We start from the raw sequence: 25,696 nt of genomic DNA on the forward strand, positions 1-25,696 counted from the left end.
CGCGGAGCAGCGGCGGCCGCCGGATGAAGCGGGGCAGCGTTGCATTCTGGGAGGAGGCTCGGCCGAGCGGGCCGCGGCGGTGGCGGTGGCAGAAAGCGGCGGGACCCGGCGCAGGTGAGGCCGCGGCGCGACCGGGGTCACGGGTCCCCGGGATTCCGGGGGTGTCCGGTGTCCGGCCGGGCCCGGTGCCGCCTCCCCGTGGCCCACAGGACCCGCCGCAGGCGCCTGAAGGAGTCAGGGCCTGGTTTGTAATTTGAGGGGGGGGCGAAGGTGGCTGCTAAGCTGTGTGAGGCGAGTGGAAAAAAAAAAAAATACAATAAACACCAAAATTACAAACACGATGGGAAGTAGGCGGGTTTGGCTTCGCCTGAAGTACTTTCTCGCTTTGTTTCAAATGGGCCAAATATTGAGAAGGCTTGAGGAAAAAATACGTTGCTAAGGGTAAGCAAGTTACCGCCTGCGTGTAGGAGGTAACTAGGGAGAAGCACAACTGGTGCGTCGGGGCATCTACACAGCTGCTTGTTCCTGAGGGTGAAAAACCGCTTCTGCTCTGGGAGCGTTAGTTCACTAGTCATCGTGCAGTGTGTTTTTCCATCTTTTATGAGACTCTTGTCCGTAATTATGGACAGCATGTTGCATTGCAGAAGTCATTAGCTTCATTTGGCCCATAAATAGTTATATGTCTATGCTGTTAGGTTATTGTCTTACTGGATGCTAAAAATAAATAAAAAATCTAGTCCTTTTTCTTCCTTAAAAATTTTGTGTGTACTATCTCTGTGACTAGCTTATCTATCCTTACGTGAAGATTGTAACTGATCCTGAAGCTCTCTTGGTTAAGAGGTTGCAGTTATCAACCATTCACAGCTTGCTTTGTCTAAGTTTGTATTTAGTTCATCATGAATTACTTCATCATGATTGTTTTCAAAATACGTTTGCTTCATCCTTTCAGCTTTTTGTGCTACAGGCTGTACAAATGTCGGGGTTTTTTCCCTGAATTGTAACCAAGGCTTTTCTTAAGGTTGCTTTTTACTTGTGACTTGATACTTCTGTGATAATAAAATGTCTTTCACTTAAGACACTAAAATTAAGACAACAAAACTTATGAAGATTATTAAGTATTAGTAATTATTAAACAGTAGTTTAGGGACTTGGAGGGCTACAGATGCGTACAAGGATGCGTACATTCAAAGAATATTCTGGACTTGTAATTCACTAGAGTTCATAGTAAAACACCTCATGCGTTTACTCATTCCTGTGCTAAAAATGTGTGCATATTTAAACGTACTTACTTGTAGGAGCCAAAAGTGCTTTTTGGAGTTGGTTTGTCAGATGGCTTGTTTCTGTTCAGATACAAGGCAGCATGTATATCTGTTTGTTTGTTTGTTTTAGTTAAAACTTAAATGTTAACGTGTTAAATTTTCCTTCGTTCTGTCCTCTGGGAAACACTGCATAAATTGCTTTAAACTAGGAACACCTTGTTATCACTTTCAGGGTTTTCATTGACTGCTTGGGCCCTTTACCTTACACTTAGTTAGGAAAGCATGAGTTGCTGTTCGTTCTGATATACTTTGTTTCAACTAAATAACATGGCTTCCCATCGTTTTTTCAAAGACATTTAAATTGTGTTTCTTCTTAGCCTCTTACTATTTAATGTTCCTCCTATGCTATTGGAAGCCTGTCTTGCACGCAGGTCAGACTAATTCATTTTGAAATAGCTAGCTTCCTTCAGTACATACTTTCAAGTTCTCTTTAGAAAGTTTTTTTCCTTGAAATTCGGCAGATTACAATGAGTGCACCAAATAAAGCGATAGAACTACAGCTGCAAATGAAGCAAAATGCTGAAGAGCTGCAGGATTTTATGAGAGAGTTGGAGAGCTGGGAAAAAGATATTAAAGAAGTGGATTCTGAACTAAGGAAGCAGAGTGGTGTCCCAGAAGAGGTAAAAATCACAAGTCCAGTCGCTATTAACTGAGCTATTCGTAACGTGATAGTGTTTATAGTAGTTACTTTTTGCTTCAGCAAAATTACCTGCGTTGACTTAAAATATCAGAACAGAAGGTATGAGCTCACCCAGCTGACTTGTTCTCCATCTGAAGCAGACCAAAGATTCCTCTGTAAACTGTTCCACCAACAGCTGTGGGGCATTAGCCTCTGGAGGTGGTGGGGCCAGTAAATTTTTAATCATTTTCAGGTAGAATATTTGGGTTTGCAGCATCAGTATTACTTATTTATTGCTGACTTTTAATGTATTGATGTGATACTTCAGTGATACTCTGCAGAGAGTTGTCTTCTAAAACTTAACTTTGTACCATACATGTAATATTTGATATTATTGCCTATTGAAGGATTTATACTTGCTGTCCTTAGTGGTTTTGTAGAGTTCCTGAGAACAGCTTGCTGGATGGATTTCTAAAATAAAGCTAGCGAGTAGATACAGATACTGTATCTGGATATAGGTACTATAGATTCTTCAATACAAGTGACTTTCACACATCTGTTTTATAATAAATTACTTATTTCAATTTAGAACTTGCCACCAATTCGAAACAGGGCTTTTAAGAAAAAGAAGAAAAGCAAAAGTAAAGTCCCTTCAAAGATAACCACCGAGGAAAACAAGAAAAACAAGATCAAGTCTTATGATTATGAAGCATGGGGAAAACTTGATGTGGTGAGTCAGAATATTTGCTTGTTAACTGAGTCTTATCCCCAGTTGATTTTGTCTTAAATAAGATTTTCTTCCTGTCCTGAGAGTTCAGTCGACAAGTTAGTATTGTACTGTGTGAACATAGAAAGTAGCTTTCTTCCAAAAAGGTTATGGGTTGAAAATTTGGGATATTGAGAAATACTAGTTTTCTATTGACCGTGCTTTCATCCAGCAGATTGAATTTGACTAAGGAAAAAAAAAAAAAGTTTTAATGATACATCTATTAAAAGGTCATAATTCTAACAGAATATAAGACTAAACACAGCTGGCAGTATTAGAGGACAGATCTCTTACTTTTGAAGTGTGGAATACTCCTCGGTAAAGAGGACTTAAGCAATAGAGAGTTTTTAAAAATGCACTACTAGTTCTCCTAAAAGTCTGTCTTGATTTATTTTGTGTTGTTAAATTCTAATGAGATAATTTGTTTTTATCTGATTTCAGGATAAAATACTTGAAGAACTTGATAAAGAAGATAGTACACATGATTCTGTATCTCCAGAATCAGACTCTGAGGAAGATGGAATCCGTATAGATGCAGAAAAAGCTCTTGCAGAGAAAGAAAAGGTTATAGCATTATAACTGTTTGTTATACTCGGTATTAGGGCCAGTTCTGTTTAATATCTTTATCAATGATCTGGATGGGGGCATCGAGTGCACCCTCAGCAAGTTTGCAGATGACACCAAGTTGGGAGGGAGGGTTGATCTGCTCGAGGGTAGGAAGGCTCTACAGAGGGATCTGGACAGGCTGGATCGATGGGCCAAGGCCAGTTGTATGAGCTTCAACAAGGCCAAGTGCCGGGTCCTGCACTTCGGTCACGGCAACCCCATGCAGCGCTACAGGCTTGGGGAAGAGTGGCTGGAAAACTGCCCGGCAGAGAAAGACCTGGGGGTGCTGGTTGACAGCCGGCTGAATATGAGCCAGCAGTGTGCCCAGGTGGCCAAGAAGGCCAACGGCATCCTGGCCTGTATCAGAAATAGTGTGGCCAGCAGGAGCAGGGAGGTGATCGTCCCCCTGTGCTCGGCACTGGTGAGGCCGCACCTCGAGTCCTGTGTTCAGTTTTGGGCCCCTCACTACAGGAAAGACATGGAGGGGCTGGAGCGTGTCCAGAGAAGGGCAACGAAGCTGGTGAAGGGCCTTGAGCACAAGTCTTATAAGGAGCGGCTGAGGGAACTGGGGTTGTTCAGTCTGGAGAAAAGGAGGCTGAGGGGAGACCTTATCGCTCTCTACAGCTGCTTGAAAGGAGGTTGTAGTGAGGTGGATGCTGGTCTCTTCTATCAAGTAACTAGTGACAGGATGAGAGGAAATGGCCTGAAGTTGCGCCAGAGGAGGTTTAGGTTGGATATTAGGAAAAATTTCTTCAGCAAAAGGATTGTCAAGCATTGGAACAGGCTGCCCAGGGAAGTGGTTGAGTCACCATCCCTGGAGGTATTTAAAAGGCGTGTGCTTAGGGACATGATTTAGTGGTGGACTTGGCAGTGTTAGGCTTATGGTTGGACTTGATGATCTTAAAGGTCTTTCCCAACCTGAATGATTCTATGATTCTCTGATTTGCAGAGTAGCAAGGTAGACATAGGAGCATTTGTAGATTCTTTTAAAAGATTGTCCACTAAGACTACACTTTGGTGGAAGAACTGCCTGTTTGGAATTTTGTATGTCTGTTTTCCTGCCCGTTATTCCAACATCCAGAATTCTCACTGCGTTTCTGTTTCTTCTCATCACCAATTGCAGCAAAGCCTGTCAGACTCTGCTTAATGTGCACTTATGATGATTAATGTAGTGGGGTTTTTTTGCTTTGAGAAGTTGGATTGCTGTATAGAATTGCCATGTGGAACAAACTGGTGTTTACCTGAACACAAGGTCTGAATGCCCCAAACTAAATCACGAAGAATTTAAGATTGGCTCCTTTGCGAGGCCACTACATCTGGGAATGATGGGCGAACTTGCATGTCTTCCCTGCCTTGCTAATGGCAAGTTGGTTCAGTTTTACTTTATTGTGCAAGTAGAATACAGCAAGACCTATCTTGTGCTTCATTGCTATGTGAGATAGGCTAAGTTATTTGTATGGCAACTTCTGTAGTTCTGAGACACTTCTTTGTTTACAATCACCTAAGACCATTTGTCAGTCCATACTTTTCTTCAGTAGAGTTTCTTAGGGGTTTTTTATTGTCTGCATGGGTGACATCTGCCTTCTTTCCCTGCTGCTGTAGAAATTCCTTGATGTATAATCTGCAGTCTACACTGAGAAATTGAGATGTCGTTAACTATTATCATCTTGGCTGCGGTGAAGCAGTTGAGAGCACACAAGATAAAAGTTGTGTCCCAAAGGAGGCAGAAATGAGAATATTTACCTTGGAAAGCAAAGACGCCCAATTTTCACCAAAAATTAGTAATGTGCCTGTCAATGTATACTTCACTAATAAGACTTTCTTCTATTCACAGGGTAATAACTACTTTAAACAAGGGAACTTTGATGAAGCTATAAAATGCTACACTAGAGGCATGCATTCTGATCCATACAATCCAGTGTTGCCCACAAACAGAGCATCGGCTTTTTATAGAATGAAAAAGTAAGACTTACATTGTTAAATCTTTAATATTTTCTTCTTTCGAATGCTACCTTCAGATTTTTTGTCTGGTTTTAAGTCTTGATTATATTATTTATCCTGCCATAATATAGTCTGTGTAAGACTGCTGTTGCAATCTGCTTTGCAGTTTCAAAGTAAAATAGGAATTGCCAGGATAAGGAATCTGGTAGTCTCTCTCATCTTTTTTTTCCTCTGCTTTCATGTTGGAAGTTCACTGTCTTCTGTGTTTCAGTGTAAGACTTCAAAAAAAAAAAAAAAAAAAAAAAAAGAAAAAAGAAAAAAGAGGGAGGAAAAAGTTCAGTATCTAATTTGCCTTTCAGATTCAGAGAGCTCTATTTCTAAGGCTCTAATTTGTTTTGGGGGAAGAAAGGGTATAGGAGAGTTGGTTATTCTTTCTGTTGCAATAGAGATTGTTGACCTCTGTTTTCCTCACCTGTTCTAATGTATTCTGAATTGAAAGATGTTTAAATACTTGTTCTGTGCCCCTTCTGAAGCATGTAAGATTTCCACTTTAGAGAGAACCTGTAAAGCTTCAGAGTAATCTAACTGGGTGAAGTTTTGGGGTTTGTTACCTAGATGTGTCCAAACTAACTCTTTCATATTTTTGATAGGTATTCTGTTGCAGAATCTGACTGCAATTTAGCACTTGCTTTAGATAAAAATTACACAAAGGCTTATGCCAGAAGAGGGGCTGCTCGCTTTGCTTTGAAAAATCTTCAAGGTGCTAAAGAAGGTGGGTCTTTTTCAAAATTCTTAAAATACATACAAACTGTTTGTCTGTCTGCTTGATTAAAGCTTGTGTGATTTGCCTATTTGTTGTAGGAATTTAATTTTCATTTCCTGTAAACAAAGAAATGAAATAACCATATCGCATATTCTTCTGGCAAGGTAAAATTCAAGCAGCAGGTTTAAATGATTACTGTAGGTATTAGAAGTTATAGAATAATTCAGCTTTAAATATCTTTGAATAATGTGTTCTTTGTAGTATCTCTGGCTTTTTAGGTAACTACAAAAAAGGGTTATCTCAAAAGAGTGCTCTTATTTTATACTCTGGTTACTAGCCTGTAGTTCCTACCTGAAACATTGTTTTCTGATCTTCTGATAGATTATGAAAAAGTTTTAGAGCTGGATGCAAACAACTTTGAAGCAAAAAGTGAACTGAAGAAAATTGATCAGGTAATAAGATTAATAGGCCCTAACATAAATTAATACACCCTGTTCAGTTTGTATCTGTATCAACTTATATTTATAACAAGAACTGAATTCAACAAAATCTCATGAGCTTTTTCTAGCATTTGAAGCTCACTGAGGTTAAAATCTGTAATTGAGTTTCTTCCAGATTAACTAGCATGCATGCACACATCATTGTAATGGTGGATTAGCAGACTAAGACTGGATGTGTGCACCATCTGTGTTTTTTGTTTTTTGTTTTTGTTTTTTAAAATCTTCCCTCAGATGTTTTCTCTATCTCCTGTGTTAATGTTTCTTTCAGTCATGCTTAGTATTTTGGTACAAGGTAGCACTACATATGACAGAACCTGTGTGTTCTCTTGGCCGTAAAGCTAAACTGCTAGCCTGCTTGTAGCCGCACTGCTGGCTGTGGTTTGCCAAACCAGAAAGTGGGTTTAAGCCTGGCAGAACATAATACTCTAGTGCAAGGCTGATCCCTTTCATGACAGGGAGAGAATGTTGATTATGATGATCTTAGTAAATATAAGCCCACCTGTCATTACTGTGTGCTGTATTTTGAAAGTGCTTGAAAAATTTATTTTCAGAATGAAGACCCAAAGTCTCCAGTAATTGAAGAAATAAATGATTTGTGAATTGGAATATATATAGACAGGTTCCATGGTTCATTTTACATTGTGCTTCAGAAATTACATACTTTTTATTTACCAAGTAATATTCTGACTCGCCATCCCTCATAGAAATAACATTTTCAAGAACAATGTAGAATGGTCTCTTCAGTTTGCATTCAACTTATGACACAGGCAATTCTGTTAAAATGCTTGGCAGATTTTTTTCATCTTAAAAGTTTAGAATTTGTCGTAATTTTATGTTCTGAAAATGTGTAAGTGGGGGAAATACTGAGGAAAAAAATTACATCTTTGCAGGCTCTGTCATCAAAAGAAAGTTCAGAACAGAAAGAGTTAGAAGTTGCGGTCAGACCAGAATTAACGGACGAAGAGAAGCAGCGCATTGAAGACCAGCAGCTCAAGCAGAAGGCTATTACAGAGAAAGATCTGGTAAGTCACAGGTTCTGGTGGAACAGGAGAGAACTAGCGAAGAAGAGTGTTGTGTTGTGCTATTAGCATGCAAATGTGTAAATTAAACCCGATACTGTCTTGAACTTCATAAATATAGTGTCCTTGATATAACCTTAATTGTTTCCCATTTTGGGCTCTATAGAGAGGGAGGGGGACAGTGAGTTCTGTTGAGACTCTTCCGGAGGATTAATTACGCAAGGTAGCTTTTACAGCCCAAATTGTATATGATAGAATTCAAATATGTAGTAAGATAAGTAGAACTTGAACTTTGTTATACAAAGATCCCATTTATCCAGTATTATATGCATCTACACCACTGCTTGTCCAAATAGAGTTGTGGACTGTTTCTTGTGTTTTCAAACCTCTGATTACATGGTGAGAAGTAGTTATAAAAAGGACTTCAAGGAGTGCAGGCAGCAATGGCAATAAAAATGTATTTCTGGATACATGGTCTTGACTCACAGTTAGCTTATTGATTTCTCCTTCTCCTGACTGTTGCAATTAAGAAACAACATTATTAACTAAAACATAATTTTCTCTGTTTTCTTACCTAGCTATTTAACTTCTGACATTTTATCAATATTCAGCTTTCCTGTAGTGGTTGTGAGAGGTAATTAGCAGGAAAAAAATGAAAGTATACATTAAGTAGGTAAAAGGAACAAAAGTTTGAAGAGGCCACAGAAAAGAAATTTCAGTCTAGTGCAATACTTCATTGGTAGCAGAGTTGACTCACTGTGGGGCCTGTTCCTGGCAACATCTGAGCTGTGGCCTTCACTTTTTTTGCCAGTGAGTACAGTAGTAGCAGAGAAGATAATACATGGTTTTGTATTAGTACTGAGATGCAAAAGATAATTTTAGTCTCTTGGAAACAAACAAAAGTAATGTAATTTTGTGTATGGAGCATTACTTAGAAAATAACAGCAACATTTGGGCCCAAGTAATATTTGAGGGTAATGGTTTCATGGATGTAGCAGGATAAAGATGGATTTGTGCAGTACAGAAAGTTGTCCTGAAAGGGGAATTGTAAAGGTTCAGCTTGTGTTTAAATTCAGGAGGTACAGGGTGGCTTATCCTGCACATCAAGAGTAAAGATAAATCACAAGCTATAGATTTGTAAGTCTGCACTTAAACTATGCATGTAGCAAAATTTTTTTATCCTTGAAGTACTAGAAAAAATTTAAGGGGTTTTTTTTTTTTGGTGGTCTGCCTCCAAGCTTAGATATGAAGAAATATGCCATAAATATCTGCCCTGATGCGGGTGTGCTTTGTGATCCATTTTCTTGATATTGTGACCCTATCTACTAAAAAGGATAAGAAGAGCTCATTGCACTAGATTTTTCTGAACGCTATTTTTTTCTGACGTAAATATTACAGGGTAATGGTTATTTCAAAGAAGGAAAGTATGAGACTGCAATAGACTGTTATACCCGTGGTATAGCAGCAGATGGCACCAATGCGCTTCTGCCAGCTAACAGAGCCATGGCCTATCTAAAGATTGAAAAGTAAGTAGGATTGCTTGTGCTGTACCTTTTCTTTCTTTGTTGTGAACTAGATGGAAGAATGAACCAGTAGATTTTCACTCAGTTTAAGTTACTGTCACTCCTTCTAATTCTTTTTAGAATTCAGTGTAGAATAAATTGTATTGAAAACAGTAAGGGAGAGAGAACAACTCGGTATGTGTGATCTGACAATGCATTTCGCAGGAAAGAAATTCTGAGAGAATAAAAAGCATCAGTATGAAACAGTTTCTCAAGTTTGATTTTCATTCTTCTGTGTGTGTAAAATTCTAGATATTCACCGTTCTCAAAGGACCTGCCCAAAGCTTTTTGTCTTTTTTGGCTATAAAACCCAGTCAGCTACTAAATGTTGCACTGTAAAAAGAAGTGGATTATAACTTCTGACTTCAAAGGGAATGGACAGGAGCTTTTTCTGGAAGTTGTCATCTTTTAAAATATTTTCCTTTAACTCCACTAATGGAGATATGTATGTGTAGTTAGTTTATTTTTAATTAAGCTTTATTCAAATAATCCAGTAGCAGTGGGAAATGCATACTTTCTACCAAGTGAGAGAAATTCCATATGACCGTTTTTGAAGTCTGAATTTTTTTTGACTCCCTGATGGTATGGTAGTTTAAACCTTTTAAACTGGTAGTATGAGAAGCAGATTGCTGAGCATTATGTTGGTCATCTGTTCTAACATGACGTGGCTGGGTATCTGTAGAGGCAATACATTGATCTCCAATTATGAGATTATAAAATAGATTTCACAGGTAGTATTTCTGACACAACGTTTATAATGTAGTACTGAAGCCATAGAGGACAACATAATGCAAATAATGTTCTCAGAGAATCAGAGGAAGTGATACTTTAATTGAACAACCAAGCAAGCAAATTGATTCTGTATGATAAATCAGTGTATCATGGGTCTTTACCTTTCAGAGGGGATCCAAACATAAAAGGCAACAGAAGCTCATTGGTATTCTTATAAATCTCTAGAACTGATAACTGCAAAAAGAAAATACTGTTTCCATAAATTTAATGATAGATTGAAGGAGGAGAAGAGGAATGAATGAAAATAATTTAATATGCACATAGTGGAATCATGATCTAATACAACTAAATATAACTGGGATGAGGAAGTTTGATCTTACAATGAAGCAAATTACTTTAATGCAAGGATATACTGACTTCTCGTTCTGAAATAGTTAAGGACAAGTCGCAGAAATTCAGATTTAGAGAAATTTATTCTCATATATGCTTGCTTCTCCTTTGTTGTATTTTTGCTTGTTTGTAACGGTATTTCTGGTTTTCAGAAGTACAAAGCTATGATGCTGACTTTCATTTTAAGGCTATCTAATGTTTAAAGTGGACTCGACTCTGACAGGCTTTAAGTGTTTATTTTCACAGACGAAGTGAATTTCTCTGTGATGATAAAAAGCGAGTCAGCAGTGTGTCATGAGATACCAAAAGATTTGGCTGAAATTTCAAGGTGCTGAGAAATCATATTTTATATGTTTGCTTTTATTTTACATTTTAGCTCAGTGATGTGTATTTATATGTATATAGGTAATTAAGATCTGTCTTCATATTTTAGTTGTTTTGGGTAGCTCTGTCTTTTCAGTTGAAACTGCCTCTTGAAACTGATTTATTAATTTTGTACTAATCTTTTGTTGAGATATGAAGAGGCAGAAAATGACTGTACACAAGCTCTGCTCTTAGATGCCTCCTATTCTAAAGCCTTTGCCAGAAGAGGAGCTGCCAGAGTTGCTCTTGGAAAGCTAAAAGAAGCTATGCAAGGTATGACTTTGAATTAGCCAAAGTGTGATAGGTAAGAGATGAACATAAGGACATCCTGATTTTTTTTAATCTTCTAATAGAAATTAAATCAATTGCTGACTAATTGAGCTTATCAGTGCAAAAGTTAAGAATGGTGGGGTTTTGTTGTGTTTCACTGAATATGTATAAAGTTTTTTGTGTTGGTATCCACATGATCAGAAGGCAGTTTTGTGTGAAATTACAACTATTGTTGCTTATGATAAGTAGTAAGAAATAGTTTGAAAAATGTGTTTAAAAACTAGGTCATGTTGTAAGCATTAGGATGACTTACCTGCCTTTAATTATTTTAGAGCTGTGAGAGGAAAATAGAAGGTTTAAAAATTTGCCAGGATTACTTTGTAACTTGAAACGTCTACGGTCTTCATATGTTATTTTTCACTCAGATTTTGAAGCTGTTTTGAAGCTGGAACCTGGAAATAAACAAGCAATAAATGAACTCACTAAAATAAGGAATGTATGTATACTTGTGCTTTTTTTTTTTTTGGTAAGCCTATAGTAGTAGTATGTTTTCATTCTTTATTACATAATTTTTAACATACCTTATAATTATTCCTCAAACTTTTTATCTTTTGGACAACTTCTTTTTTTTTTTTTTTTTTTTTCTTTCCAGAAATTAGCTGAGAAAGAACAGTGGACTCATCAAGAATATCCTGCAATATTGATAAAAGAAACAGAAATAAAAAATATAGTGAAACTGATTGATAATCCATTACACCTGAAATCAACAGTAAGTTGTTTTGTTTTGTGAGTTGCTTTCTGTAATGATGGGAAAGGTAGAGCTTAAAGTTAAAACACGCTTCTTGCTTATTTATGTAGACTTAACTCCTGACAGATACATCTTGCCTGTGGAAAGCCCAAAATTTACAGATTTACTCTTTTGATATTTTTCAAGAACGTAACTTGAGCATTGCCATGTGTGTGTAACAGTAGCAGTGGTGTAAGCATTCAGCCTGCAGTACCACACTCGGGCAACATGGTGTACGCCCATATCTATAATATGAAACGGGGAGGCAACCCCACAACCCTGTCCTGGGTCCAGAGGTAACATTGCAGTCAAGAGTAAAGGGGAGGCAGTTGAGTCTCTGTGCTTGATTGCAGATTTGAAGAAAGCTCTGGGTAAACTTCCCTTCTTTTTATCTGCTGTTTACAGTTTCTGTAGCAGCTGTAGAAGTAACAAGACATGGTGCTTACCCATGTGATATGCTGGTGTCACCCAGGCCTGCTGCAGAAGCCTTGAGCCCGCATTTTCATTCACATAAACTGTAGAATAGCTGGGTATTGGTTTTCAAGAAGCAGTATTTTTGGACTATGAATTACCAGTGGTTATAGTCAGATTAATGAGTTGCACATGGCAAAACGCGGTAATACAGGGAGTAATATTAGCTTTCTTTATGTATTAGGCTTCCCCTTTTAGTACATTTAATCTTTATACATTCAGCAGTGAGTTGTGAAAATACAAAGCATGCTCACACTTTGTATGGAGTACTGTAGTGTTCTGCTCTTGATGGTTTCAAAACGTTTGTTTATCTCCATTAAATATATATAATTCAGGTGGATAGTTTTAGTAGAAAATGTGTGATATTTTGATCCTTTTTTTGGGGGAGGGCGGGGAGTATTATGCGTTCTCTATAACCAGATACAATATTTCTTGAAACCTAAATGAATCTGTTGTAAAGTAGCTGAAATACAATAGACAATTATACTGAGTTTTCAGTTTGGCTTCTAAATTAAGTGGAGATACTAGGTTGACTGTTTTTTCCTTGTTATTCTTTAAGGTAGAACAAAGTATAGATGAACCATCTATGCTTTTAGTACTGCCCAAGGATTGTAGAGAACTGTAATTTCGTTTCATACCCACAGGCAGCCTCCCAGTCTTAGCACAATGATAACATGGTATATTGTCAAAGCAAGCCGTGTATCATCTGTCAATACACCAACAAGACAGGGTTTTTTTGGCATGATTTAAAGCAGCTTGCAAACTGCAGTGAAGACTTATGATGGGATTGTGTTAGAGTTGGACAGAGAAATCTGTTGTTTCTAGAACTCTAAATTGTTGAGTATGTTTAATTGTGTGTATTTGCATCTGTATTTCTTGACCAATATATACTATGTTCATGTTCAGGAAATGAAATTCCAAAGTAAAAGGTGATGAATTTTTTTTTCTCCCCCCCCGCTCCCCATGGTGCTTCCTTGTAAGACCTGTGAAGGTCAAAAATAGTGGTGATCATGCAGAGATTAAACAAGCCGAAGCATTTTAGTTAGCACGACCTGTAGTGGTGGAATTAATTGCCTTGCAATGTATGTAACTTAGTCAACCAGCAGGGCTAAGTTACAGATATTTATCTCAAAATTTTAAGTTGAGGGTGAAGGCATGTGTTGCTGGATACTTACTTGTTTAGCTAAATTACAAAGCTTGACCAGATCATTGGTCAAAATACATGGTAGTCCTTGCCCATTCAACCTTAGTAGGGGAAAAAAAATATTTTTTATAACTGGGAAAACAGAATGCAGATTCTGAGATCCTCTAGAGTAAGGATACACTGGTTTATGAGAGTAAAGCAATAAAATGGTCATATAAGGCTTCCTCCAGAATGTAATAAAGTTTCTTTTTTTTGCCATTTATCTTGATTGAAAGTATCTTCCATGTGTACCACTACGAATGAAACTGGTTATCATGAAATTATTTAAAATTAAACATAGCTGTTTATCTGGGGCTTGTATATACACTGATGTTGAGGCTACACGTGACATGAGGTATGTGTTCTGTTCAGAAGCCTTTGCAAAGAATAGCCATTGAAGAAATTGATGATGACACACCAAACAGTGATTTGCCCAGCACTACTTCTTTAGTCAATAACTGGAGGAATTCAATGAGTGTTGAAGCAACAGAGAATCTAGATCAGGATGATCAGTTGACTACAACGGACATTCCAAAAGCAAAGCACTTGAAAATAGAAGAAATCAGTGATACATCACCATTACAGTGAGTACAAAAATTCTGATCCTCTTTTAAAAAGTAAATGTAGTTGAAATGTAATCTTCATTTTCAGATTCTACATGTGATGAGGTATCAAACATATTTTGGAGAATTTGAATCAAAAAAGATATTCAAAGAAACTGTAGTTATTACACATCTACCTCTTCTGTCATGGAGTGGTTGAGACAAGTATGATCTATTTATTGTCAGATGGAAAACTAGTCTTGTTCTTACATTTCCAATATAAAGAATTCATAATATTTTCCTGTATGCCATATCTCTTCCTTGTGCACTTCATCTTCTCTAGCTGTTTTTTATTTGTAATGTTTTAGAGTAGATTCTGAGCAGAGTTCAAACAGTCTTTGCACACCAGTTACGTGAGAGAAAAGGAGCAGATGAAAGTGTCACCACTCTTCCCTCTGCTGAGCAGGCAGCCGATAACTTCAGGTTTGCTCCAAGTTCCACTGTATTAGCTAGGCAAACTCAAGTCTGGCTGGCTGAAACTAGGCTGAAGTATAGAAGCCACTATCCTAATTTTTCCCCTGCTGGAACTCTACTTGTTGTCTGCTGAGGAAAACTCTGTATGCATTGTCATCATCTTGTTCTGTTAACAGTAAATGCTTTTTATGGAATTCTGATTGAAGAATTTCTATGAGAAAGACCGTCTCGCACCCACCTTTTCCAGCTCAGTCAGATGGATTTACTGTGAAGTGTAGAAGAAAAAAGTGTATTTTTTAACAATTTTATAACTCCTGAAAAATAAATGGAGTGAACTGACAAATTATAGGACAAAAATAGCTCCACTGCAATCAGGGTTGAAAACAGTTTGTTTGTTTGACGTGTTATTGTTGTGCATCGTGAACTTGCAGAAAATGTAATTTTTTTTTGCAGCTGTGTATGGTAGGAATCTGTACCATAAAGTGCAGTTATTTCCAGAAACAAAGTAGAGAAAGGCTGAGTATATTTGTAAGTATTTGCAGGTGTGGTTTTTTTTAGAAAAGATGAATCAAGTGTAAAGCTTCCATAATTTGAAGGTTTTTTTTTAGACACCTGCTTAAACTAAACCCCGTTATTTTTAAAGATTTTGTTGGTATTTTAAATGAATTGAAGGATCTCCAGTTAGGTCTCAGGGTAAGATTTCCTTAAATGTTTTCTTGTTTGTGTTTCAAAATCTCTCTGCAGGCTTCCTGCTAGTGTGAAAGGAATTTCATCAATGTTGCATCCATCTTTCCCTGTGAACAAACAGAGAGAAAAAGAAATCAAAAGGTCATTTACATCTGCTTCTCCAGTCCCTGCCATTCCTGCAAATTCTTTCCAGCTTGAGTCTGACTTCAGGAAGTTGAAAGACTGCCCAGAAAATATGTACTTGTACCTGAAGGTATGAAACGTAGTATTGATTGACAGTGCTTGGACAGTTTCTTCAACTGACATTGAAGAAATAGTGCAAACTTAGGTCGAAAGGGGTAGCTATGTTTAGAGTGTCTTAACAGTGTACAATAGTCCCTTGCTTTAATTGCCTTCAAGTAATTCTAAGTAGTTTGATCCACATTTGAGTATTTCTTCTCTTGTGCCTGACTTTTCACTTACCTCGCTTTGAGTACAGTCTCTGCATAATCTGTATCTTCTTTCAAACATAGGCCCTGATTCTGTAAAGATGTAAATATGTTAGTAACCATGTTAAGTTCTAATTTTTCAAATTAATGCTTCTAGGGTAATTAGACATAGCAACATTCTTATCTCTTTAAACTGAACAAATGCTTGAAATGCATCAATCTACTTAATGTGTACTTCTTATATATATTTTGCAAAAAAAAATTGCTTAGAATACTTCTAAAAGCAGTTACCAATTGTCATCACAAAAAAAACCCAAATTAATATTCAATGTCAAATAGTGCAAGTGATTTGTTTTTCTTTTTTTTTGCTTTCATGCAGTTCAGCATTGTCCAAGACATCCTAAAAACTCATTTCTCATTCTCATGACTCAACTGTATTTTTTTGCCTAAAAATAACGCTTTTTTAATTTTTCCAAAGCAAATAGAGCCTTCACTTTATCCAAAACTGTTCCAGAAATCCTTAGATCCAGACTTGTTTAACCAGATACTGAAAATTCTACATGATTTCTACATTGAGTAAGTTTAACTCCTCCTTTGTTTTCCATCGCTTATTGCTATTCTGTTTTTTTGCCCTTTTTGTTTTTTTCTCCCTAGCCCTACCCTTGGGCTTACAAAATTATTTCCAGCATGCAGCATTACATGAGCATGATGCAATAATTGGAATGATTCAATTTTTCCTTCTTAAGAAATTAAATGTATCTTGAAAAATCAGATAGAAAAGAGGTAAAGAAATAAATAGCCTTTACTGTATGCTGTTGAATTCAACTCTGCTAAATAGCATTGGAAACTGAATATTAGACTGTATGAAATAATTTTTGTTCATATTACTGTGTATGTTCTATTATCACATATAATTGCACAATATTAGCTTTCTATATTAACTTTCTAAAGCTGAGAAATACAGAGGTTTTCATTTTTGTGCAGTGCTTACTGTGATGCATTCTGGCTTTTAATTACCTGCTAGCATTTTACAGTAGCCTGTAGTAAATGTGTATTGGAGCTAGAAGTTCTGATAAGACAGGACCTGACAATTATTTTTGAAATTTCTATCCGTGCTACCATTTGAGTCTTAAAGTTCATTTTGCCTGTCAGAGGCAGTGTATCGCTTCTCTGAATTACTCTGTCTGAGAGCACACACTCAGAATGTTTTTAAGGTGTTTTATGGAGAAAAGCAAACATAAATCAATGTTAGCCTTTCCCTTGGTTGCTTTAAAAGTAGATATCCATCCTGTGGGTGAAACATGACATCTCAAGAGATACAGTCCTACATTTGGTGGTATGACACATAAAGGCAAGGAAGTTGAAATTGTTTGCAGTAAGGTGAAAGACGTTTCAGGAGGGAGACAGGACGAGATACAAAAGAAAAATACTACTTGTTGTTAGTATTTGTAACAAAGGCACTGCCTGTTTACTGTTGACCAGAAAAATGTAAAATGAACACAATCTAGGAATTTTCTGCATGGATAAAAATGATGGCAACCGTAATGTGGTGCTTTTTGCTGAGCTTCCTATGACCACAGGTGCTACTTCCCCTCACAACACCCCGATATATATAAGAAATGGTGACATTATGGCAAGGTGTAAGCATTAAAACCTATAAGCAGCTATTCTGTACATGAACAGCAGTCAGTTTGCATCAGTCTAGGTTTTTATATTTCTTCACTCTTCTCTGTATCAGAATGATACTTGCATAAAGATTTCTGGATGTTGACTTTCTGCTTCGTGGGTGGAAGAATGAACAGGAAAGATGGGAAAGGCAGGGAACATGAGAGAGGCAGAGAAGGGAATTCCATTGGTCCTTTAATTTCTTATTCCTCAAGTCTTTAATATTGCTTGCAGCTACTGAATCTTTCTAATCAACAGTAGTTATTTTTATATTTCTAACAATCTTCTTCAGGAAAGAGGAGCCATCTCTCATCCTTGAAATCCTCCAGAAGCTATCTGAATTAAAAAGATTCGATATGGCAGTAATGTTTATGTCGGGCTCAGAGAAAAAAAGTAAGTAATTTGGTAGTGTCTTTTTAAACTTCATTCGTGATACTGTAGAATCTAGCAAAAAATACATAAAATTTAGTGCTATTCTTGTGGTTTATTCCATGTAATAATCAGTTAAGATTAGTTGTCTAGCTTTTTGATTGCTTTAGAAGTTAATATGAATGTAATTTTTCTTAATCTTTTGATTCCTTATTAATTGTTAAGACTTGAAAACTACAGCTAAATCCTTTTGTTTTTATCAGTAATACTACTGCATTTTAGTCTGATAAACTAAGCTTCTCTAGCATTTCAGTTTGTAGCTGGTAATGTTACAAATCTGTGAATTTGTATGAAATCTTATATCTGAGATGCAAAGTGTCCAAATTACAGTTTCCACAATTTACGACCATTTCTTGGCAATCCTGACTTTACAATTGGCAAAAAGAATGCAAACGTCTCTAAACCACTCAGCCTGGTCGTCTGTCCTGTTCTTGAGGCATCACTTAAATTAGTTTGCAATTCAGGTTGACATTGACTTGGGTTCATGGTTTATAACAGTGGGGTTTGTCTCAAACATTTTCTTTATTTAAAACACCAGAGAGACTATGTAACAGTGAGACACTTAAAAGCAAAACATTCCTCTGTGACCAAATAATGTTGAACTTACTATCTACAGCTGAGTTTCCCTAATAACCATTATACTTTGAAAATTTTGATATGTGAATCTCCTTAAAATAAAATTACTTGTTTGACGTACTGGAGTGCAAGTAAATTCCTCTTATGAATTGCATTCATGCCTTTAACCTGATGTAAGCTTTGTCTGCCATCTGGCATTAACTTTTATCTTCTGCATGTAATGGCATAATGCCGAGATAGTAAACAAAATAAAAGTTGTCTGTTTATGTTGTCAGGATTATATACCTGTTTAAGGAAATGTTAGGTGGCTCATGGGCATCAAAACAAAGTGAGAGCTTCCCTTTGCTACTTTTTTTCATCCTCTCAGTAGTTCTAAAAATTTACTTGCATTTCAGCTATATAATCCAACCCTTACTCTCATTGAGGGAAGAATTGGGCTAATTTACCTTAAGAGTGTGGATAACAAAAATAACAGTTTATGTTGGGATTTTCTTTTACAGTTACACAGGTATTGTTCAATCATGTGAACCACATGGGATTGAAAGATACTTCTGTTGAAGAATTGGAGAAGAAATATGGCATTTTCTCCTAGTGAGGTGACTGATGTAAATTTCTGTTTCCGTACTTCTTTTGTGTGGAAATCAGCTGAAGAAGCCTGTAAGGACTGGAATTTTGTTTCTTTTGTATAAGTAATGAAACTCTTAAACTTGGTTTAGCCAAATGGCAGGTGCCTGAAGAGATAATTATTTACTTCTGCAGGTACATTTGCTTTCCAGCACCTGAAACAATACAGATGTACATTGTCTTCAGTGGAATCTGTTTGCCTAAAAAACAATTGGGCAGATTGGCATTCAGGATTGGGACTGTAGATAGAGATCTTTATTAAAAGGAAAAAAAAAATTATTTATAAACATGTCTTTGGTAAGAATCAAATGGTGTATATTACAAATGTGCGCGTTTTTTATTTTAGAAAATAAACTGAATGTTGAATTAAAGATACTAAATTTTTAAGGATTTTTTTTTTTATTAAGGTGCCAAAGTTATTCTTCTCTAAGGATACACCACATCAGAATATGTAATGTGCAAAGTAAACCTGAGGTATGATGGCCAAAAAATTCCAGAATTCTTTTGCTTGAGTTTACCCAAAAGCTGAGTTTTAGCATTGACAGCTGAGGTATTCCTGTGAACCTCAACTGTAATTGCAGAATAGAAGGAAGCCAAATACTGTAGGATGAAACTAAAAGTATAGGGGAAAATCACTTTTTGTTTTCTTCGGAGAGTACTTTTAAAATATTCTGATGAAACTTATCTTTTTGGGTCAGTTGTTCCTAACCAGGTAAAGCCCTCAAGAAGCCTCAGGAAGGTGAGCAGAATACCTTTCCAGTATGAAGAAGGCAAAGGCATGAAATCACCTGAAATTTTTAGATGAGACAGGAAATAGCAGTAGGCATAATAAACTATTCATACTGTTCACGTGACCAGAAGAAGGAAATAACAGCACTTGTGAAGTACACTGTAAGACTTAACTGTAGTATCCAAGTAGCAGCATCTAAAAATTTGCTTGTGTCTCTAGGCTTGACTGCTGTCTCTCTCATCCTGCTCATACTAATATTCTGTCAGCTTGCTTTCATCCTGATTCAGCCCTTGTGCTTTACTGATGCTTCTCTGACTGTGGAAGCCTTCTGACATTAGTGCTTTTGTTTTGGTAGTTGTGCTCTTTTTCAGAGGAATGATTAAACAGCTATAGCATTCAAAAAGACTTCAAACTTCCAATATGGATTAATAGGAAAAGGTATGAATGTTATCTTCTATGTAGTCAGTATTAGAAAACTAATTTTAAAACATTTGCAGCTGTGTAATATCCTAGTTCAGATATAATCTGGTTAAAAAAAAAAAAAAGTAACTGAGCTACATCCTTGGGCTGAGTAGCAACTGGCATGAATGGAGCACTAGATCCCTAAGGTAGCTTCCAATTAGAAACTGGAACTGAGCACTAGGAGAATAGTCAGCATTATTGGGGAAATGGAAGAGCCTTTATGTAACACTGCTTGCAGCTTACCTACAATATGAACTGTTATTACTAGGTGTGTCCCAAGTTACTTCATAACTGGCTATTTCTTCCCCTTGTTGTAAAGCACTTCTGATAATGTATCAGGGATACTCCTGTCACTAATAGAAGCGGGGGGTGTAGTTACTGAAGTAATTTTATACACCTTTGTAGATACATCATACCTTCTTATGGACTGTTATGAGTTGTTCAGTGTAGAGCAGAGGTGTATGCCTGACTAGGTGATACTAATCGAGCATTTGGTGCTTTCTCAGAAGCTGCTTCTTGAAGGCTGTTGGATGAAAACATGTGATTGTAACGTGGATCCTTGACAGTAAAAGCAAGATGATAGCAGAAGGGTTTGACACCTGTAGGCCAAGAGTCACCTACAACTCCATCCAGGCTGCTATGCTTTTAATGAGAATAGGCTGGTCCCAATCTTGCTTTTACAGAGACTTCTGTTCAGGATTTGTATGTGGTAAGGAGGGCTGTTTGAAAGGAATCTGTTCAAGCATGTAGAATGTGGTGAGGTAGGTGGGTAGATCTGGTTCATGTTGCTACTGAACTTAGGCCACCAAGATTTATCTTGCAAGCAGTATGCTACTGTAGCCTTTTGATGTATTTCTAAAGGCAACATCTGATGGTGACTTGCTAAGTCCCTGAGGTTACTTTTCAGTGCATAGAAAACAATGCAAGATGGAGAGCAGAACGCAGGCAGGCAGAGAACTGCAAGCTTCACTTGCTCCAGGAGATGGCAGTGTTTTTCCCTTCTAAATTGTTAAAGCTTGCCAGAACTCCGAATTGATGAGTTTAATGAAACATGGAGAAGATTCGTAGATCTGAAGTAAGTCAAGAATTCTTTCTGGGGGGAGAAGGGGATTTTTTTTGTTCTTTTTTTAAATCCAACACTCTCTCAGTCGTTATATCCCTATTGTGTCAGGGGAAAAAAGTCTGAGGTAAATAGTGTGAGGCAATTAAACAGTATGGAATACTTTATAGCCCTTTGCTATGTTATGGCATTCAAATTGTCAAAAATCTGAGGTCATGTTTGCTGCAGCGACTGATTCAGACTTGAGTTTTGAATGATTCCATTACTTACCAGTATTAAATGTTATATTTTTCTAGACAACTTAACTCATCAAGATCATTTTTTAATTTGAATATTGTCCTCCAGTAGATCTGGGAGACACTCAAACTCCATGTTGTCTATTGATTTCATCATCTAGATTGTTAGAATATCAATGGAACTGATCCTAGAACATAATTCTGCAGAATATTCTTACAGCTTTCTGTTTTGACAGTAGACTGTGACTTTATTTTTTTTCCTTTCTGATAACTCTAGCTAGCTCTGCGTTCATACAGTAATAGTTTAATGTGAGTTGTGTTTGTCTTATGAGAATGTCCTGTGATAGTCAGATGTCAAGATAAAGATACTTCATCTACTGCTTTGTCACTACACTACTGTGGAAGAAAGGATTTTAATGTGACTTATTCTTGCCTGACTTGTGTCAGTTACTGTGGAAAGCATAAACAAATGTAGTTTGAGTACTTGTTCCAAAATATTTTTTAGAATTAAAAATTAATGGTCTTGACTTTGGTCAGGAAGTTTTTGCTGCTTCTCCTTGTCTTTCTGTTTAAAAATAGGCATTTCAGCTTGCCAATTCTCAAATATAACTAATATTACTAGTGGTTTTGAGGCTACTTTCTAACATATCATTAATATAAGATTAACATACCAATATTTGACATACCTTATAGAGAAGTCTTTGGGGCCCTGAGAACCTGTGAACATCGAACTTCAAGAAACCTACATTCTAACCCATTCTTTTTTTTGCTAGGCAGAGATCTTCCTTTGTCAATGATGTGACTACAGTTGCTTGCAGTTGCCATCACTGGGGAATACTACAGTGAAAACAGCTGTTGAACAGTTCATTTCTAATGTCATCAGCTGTCAGTTGTTTTTCTTCCACCTTGCATAACTAACACTTCCCTTGTTTTTCTTTTAATGCAGGTGCATTTACATTGCAGTCTCTTCTTACTCTTGTCAACTGCTGCTTATTTTGTTTTCCTCTTTCAGTTCTGATATGGTCCCAGTGTTCTCTTGTTGGTCCTACTTAATTCTTAAATAACCTGTCCTCGTTTCCATTACTTGCGTGCTTTTCTCTTCCGAGATCGTCGAAGAGCTCTTTGTTGGTCAGGTTGGTCCCTTTTTACACTTCCTATCCTTTTTTCTGTTGGCATAATTTTAGCTCGTTGTCTTGATACCATTTGTTTGGGAACTGCCAGGTCTGTACCCTTTTCCGCCCTTAGATTTTCCTCCCGTGAAACTTTACTGGGCAGTGTTAGAACAGAGGAAGAAGTAGAGAGAATAGAGAGAAGTGCATGAAGTTTTCAAAGTTGCGTTTAGGTGCTCTGATGTCTAGGCAGCTTGAGATTGCTCTACTGTCAGTATTAGAAACTAAGAATTTGGGGCATTAAGTATACATCCTCTTTCCTCTCCCTCGCCTATGTCCCACCTGATAGTAACTGTAAGCCAAGGAGACTATACCAGTCTTCTGCCACTAGGGTTCTTTTTTTTCTTTCAGTAAATTAGTGCTTTTCTAGGGATAGCAAGAAGGGCTTTAATAAAAGCAGAGGGATGTAACATTTGTTGACTCTCACTTCTCCCCAGATAAGATTCACCTTGTAGCTTTTCTTTTGTAGCAGCTGTCAATCACACTCTATTTTTCTTTCTTGGATCTTACAGACCCAATGGTGTTCTGAACTGCATTGTATCACTGCTGCCTTTGCATGATGCTTTAGTAACTTCCTTAAGGTGTATTTCCAAGGGTTGTGTTATTCAGAGGATATAATTACCCTCCAAAAACCTTTATTGATTGTCCTTGAGAGAGCAGGAAACTAGCCTAACCTCTCAGGAACATGTCCTAAGTTTGAATCTAGTCTTCATTTAATATTAGCAGGTACAAGTCTGCCAAAGGACCCGGAATTGCATTAGTGATTAATCTGACCTTATCTGCTTTGCTGGTTAGGCTTAGGGAAAATAAAACTTTTGGAATAAAAGGCGAAATTGTATTTTTCACTGTTGTCACATCTCTTAAGTATGCAGTTCAGCCTGATTGCAGCAGTGAAGTTGTGTGGGTTTTATGCATCTGTCTGTTCCTTTTTCTTTGTACTATTTCACATGAACCGTTTGTATCAGATCTTTCTCATTACATCTGTCACCATGTGCCGACTCCCTCTCTCTGAATTTCAGTCTTCCTTTTCACTGTGCCCTCTCTGTTTTCCATCATGTTCCAAACATTGTATTCTCCACTGCCTTCCCCCTCCTGCCATTAGCTGCAAGCAGCTCAGCCTCTAAAAGTGTCATTTGAATGCTCCTTCTAGTTTTCTAAAAATTTCTGCTCAAGGCTCTTTGTTTCTGAAAGCTCCTTCAAACAGCTCCACTTCTTCAGGCTCCATTTTGTAGGAATATTCCACTCTAATGTCTGGCTTTATAAACTGAAGCGAGTACAGCGTAGAAACCAAGGGAATTCCTTTTTCTTTTTTCTTTTAAATTTTTTCTCCTTGCTTCCTATTCAAGTTGTTGCAGCATTCAGTTGTGGTTGGATACACTGGAGTCTTCTGCTTTCTTAATAGTAGCAGGAAGTAGTGTTTGCTTTCCAGACTTCATCTTCAAACTTCAGACTTCCCAATCTCTCTTCCAACAGTTGTTCCATTAATAAAGTTTAAGGTGGCAGGGTAAAAGATAAATTGGATTCCTTGTTCCTTCATACTAAATAAGTCTACCTGGGTTTTAAAGCAAGAAATGTACAGTTAGCACAAATACTGATTACATTAACCAACAACTGAGTATATGAAAGTCTTCCTTGTCCTGATGCCTGATGAGATAGGACAGATTAATGTTCTGTATAAACTATTAAAGTCCTGTTTTGTGGCTACATACTTGGGCAGGTCTGCCACAATGAGCTGAGCAGCAGATCAGAGTCTAAGTGAGGAAACCCACAAAAAGACCCAAATAAACAAAAAACAAACAAACAAAAAAACCCCAGATTTTTTGCTTGTATGTGTATTAGAGGGATGACTGCTTGTAATTCAGGTTGCAAGGGCATGTACTTGGAGGCAGCTTCCTCCCTAAAGAATTGGCAGACTGTATGAGTATTGCCAAAAAGCAGAGAAGGATTAAATGGTTGATTTGCCCAGCTGTGATTGTGATAGGAGAATAGTATCTGACTCCTTAAGTTGAAATCTGGTGTCTTTCTGGCTACACCAGGCTGAGTACTCAGCTTGACAAGTGGTGCTTGAACTTGGTTTCTAACAAATTGCTACCACTTTTGGAAAAATAGGGAACAGTTTGCTGTCTTCAGAAAAGTGTACTCCACAGTCTTTGTTGGGAAGTGGAAATGCTGCCAACTTTTTCTAAAATAGCCTGAAGTTCAGATTGTTCAAATAGGAAGTAATGAGCTACTGCTGTATGCCAAAGCCTATGTTTGTAACGCTATGTAGCACATGAGCCTTGAGGACTCCCAATTCTGACCTTGGTGTCAAGATTTCTTTGCATTTTGTGATTGGATTCTGGTGGTTGTGAAAATTAGCAAGGCTATTACAGGGTTACATCTTATTAAATGCATTATTTAAGTGAAAATGTGCGTGTTTTCAACAGATGGGTAAAAACATTTTAGGGAATATTTTCCGTACAATCTGTAACAAAGAAAGGACATTAAATAAATACTTAAGAATTTGCCAGATCTCTGAGATTTTCTTCTGCTTCATGTTTCATTCTTCTGTGGACAAGCTTGTCTGATTGATTGGTAAAGCTGGCATCTCTCACCCAAAAATCTGCAAGCATTGATTGAGCTTAAGGAGAACATCATTTTTGTTTAAATTTTTATCATCCCTAGACTTCAAAATTAAAGCAAGAGAGAGAAGTAGATTCAGCCCTTGCACTGGGTTGCAACTGTCAAGCTTTGGCTTGATCTGACCTTGAGAGAGCTCTTGTCCTGCATCCCACCCCCAGTAGCACTTGAAATACTGCTGCGAGTGACTCGATGCTGCCTGAAAATGGTGCAGACCACAGCAAGTGGGGTTGTACGTGGCTGGAGCCTTTTTGAGGAGCTGAGGAGCAACCTCTACTTCATTTCTGTCTTAAATTTCGAAGGTGACACCTGGATAAAACAAATGCTTTGCAGCTTGATGAATTGTTTGCCTGCTTTGTTCAAACTGTGCGTTGCATACTTTGAAATACAGAGCCCTGGCAGTCCCTGGGGCTCTGCTTTCTGGTTGTCTTCCTGGCTTTCACAGAGCCAGGGGTGAGGCAGATGACCTGTGGGTCTTGCACAGGGACTTGTACCAGCATCTTGTGGTCACTGGCTTGTGACGGCACAGAGCAAGTCCTTCCTCCAGGGGTCTGCAATCTAAACAGACAACGTGTAGCGTAGTCTTCCCACTGTTAGAGATGTGGGACTGAATGCCTGGCGAGGCTGAGGAGAGACTTCCCTTTTTGCAGTAAACCCCTTTCTGTGCGTGGTCTGAACTGACTCGATTTTCCCTGAAGTGCTCA

The 25,696-nt window shown here is 37.5% G+C and overlaps 1 protein-coding gene across 7 annotated transcripts; it reads left to right on the forward strand.

Annotated features, from left to right (window-relative positions):
• Positions 1-14: 14 nt before the first annotated feature.
• RPAP3 (RNA polymerase II associated protein 3) lies at positions 15-24,884 on the forward strand. Of its 7 annotated transcripts, none has more exons than XR_008235520.1 (18): positions 249-470; positions 1,781-1,939; positions 2,528-2,668; positions 3,146-3,268; positions 5,145-5,272; positions 5,902-6,023; positions 6,396-6,466; positions 7,405-7,536; positions 8,932-9,059; positions 10,732-10,853; positions 11,276-11,346; positions 11,503-11,619; positions 13,664-13,875; positions 15,052-15,247; positions 15,901-15,998; positions 17,380-17,480; positions 18,593-20,983; positions 21,978-24,884. XR_008235520.1 is itself a non-coding variant. In XM_052789422.1 (17 exons), the coding sequence occupies exons 2-17, from the start codon at positions 1,787-1,789 to the stop codon at positions 18,682-18,684; spliced, it is 2,007 nt and encodes a 668-aa protein (XP_052645382.1). In that variant the 5' UTR covers positions 15-114; positions 1,781-1,786; the 3' UTR covers positions 18,685-24,884. The 7 variants fall into 7 exon arrangements, 4 of the variants coding, with proteins under 4 accessions (XP_052645382.1, XP_052645381.1, XP_052645384.1 ...); XR_008235521.1 differs by having other exon boundaries at positions 18,593-19,884; positions 20,816-24,884; XR_008235519.1 differs by having other exon boundaries at positions 18,593-19,190; positions 19,802-24,884.
• Positions 24,885-25,696: the final 812 nt, after the last annotated feature.

This window comes from Harpia harpyja, chromosome 6 (genome assembly GCF_026419915.1).
Source record: "Harpia harpyja isolate bHarHar1 chromosome 6, bHarHar1 primary haplotype, whole genome shotgun sequence".
Lineage (NCBI taxonomy): Eukaryota > Metazoa > Chordata > Aves > Accipitriformes > Accipitridae > Harpia > Harpia harpyja.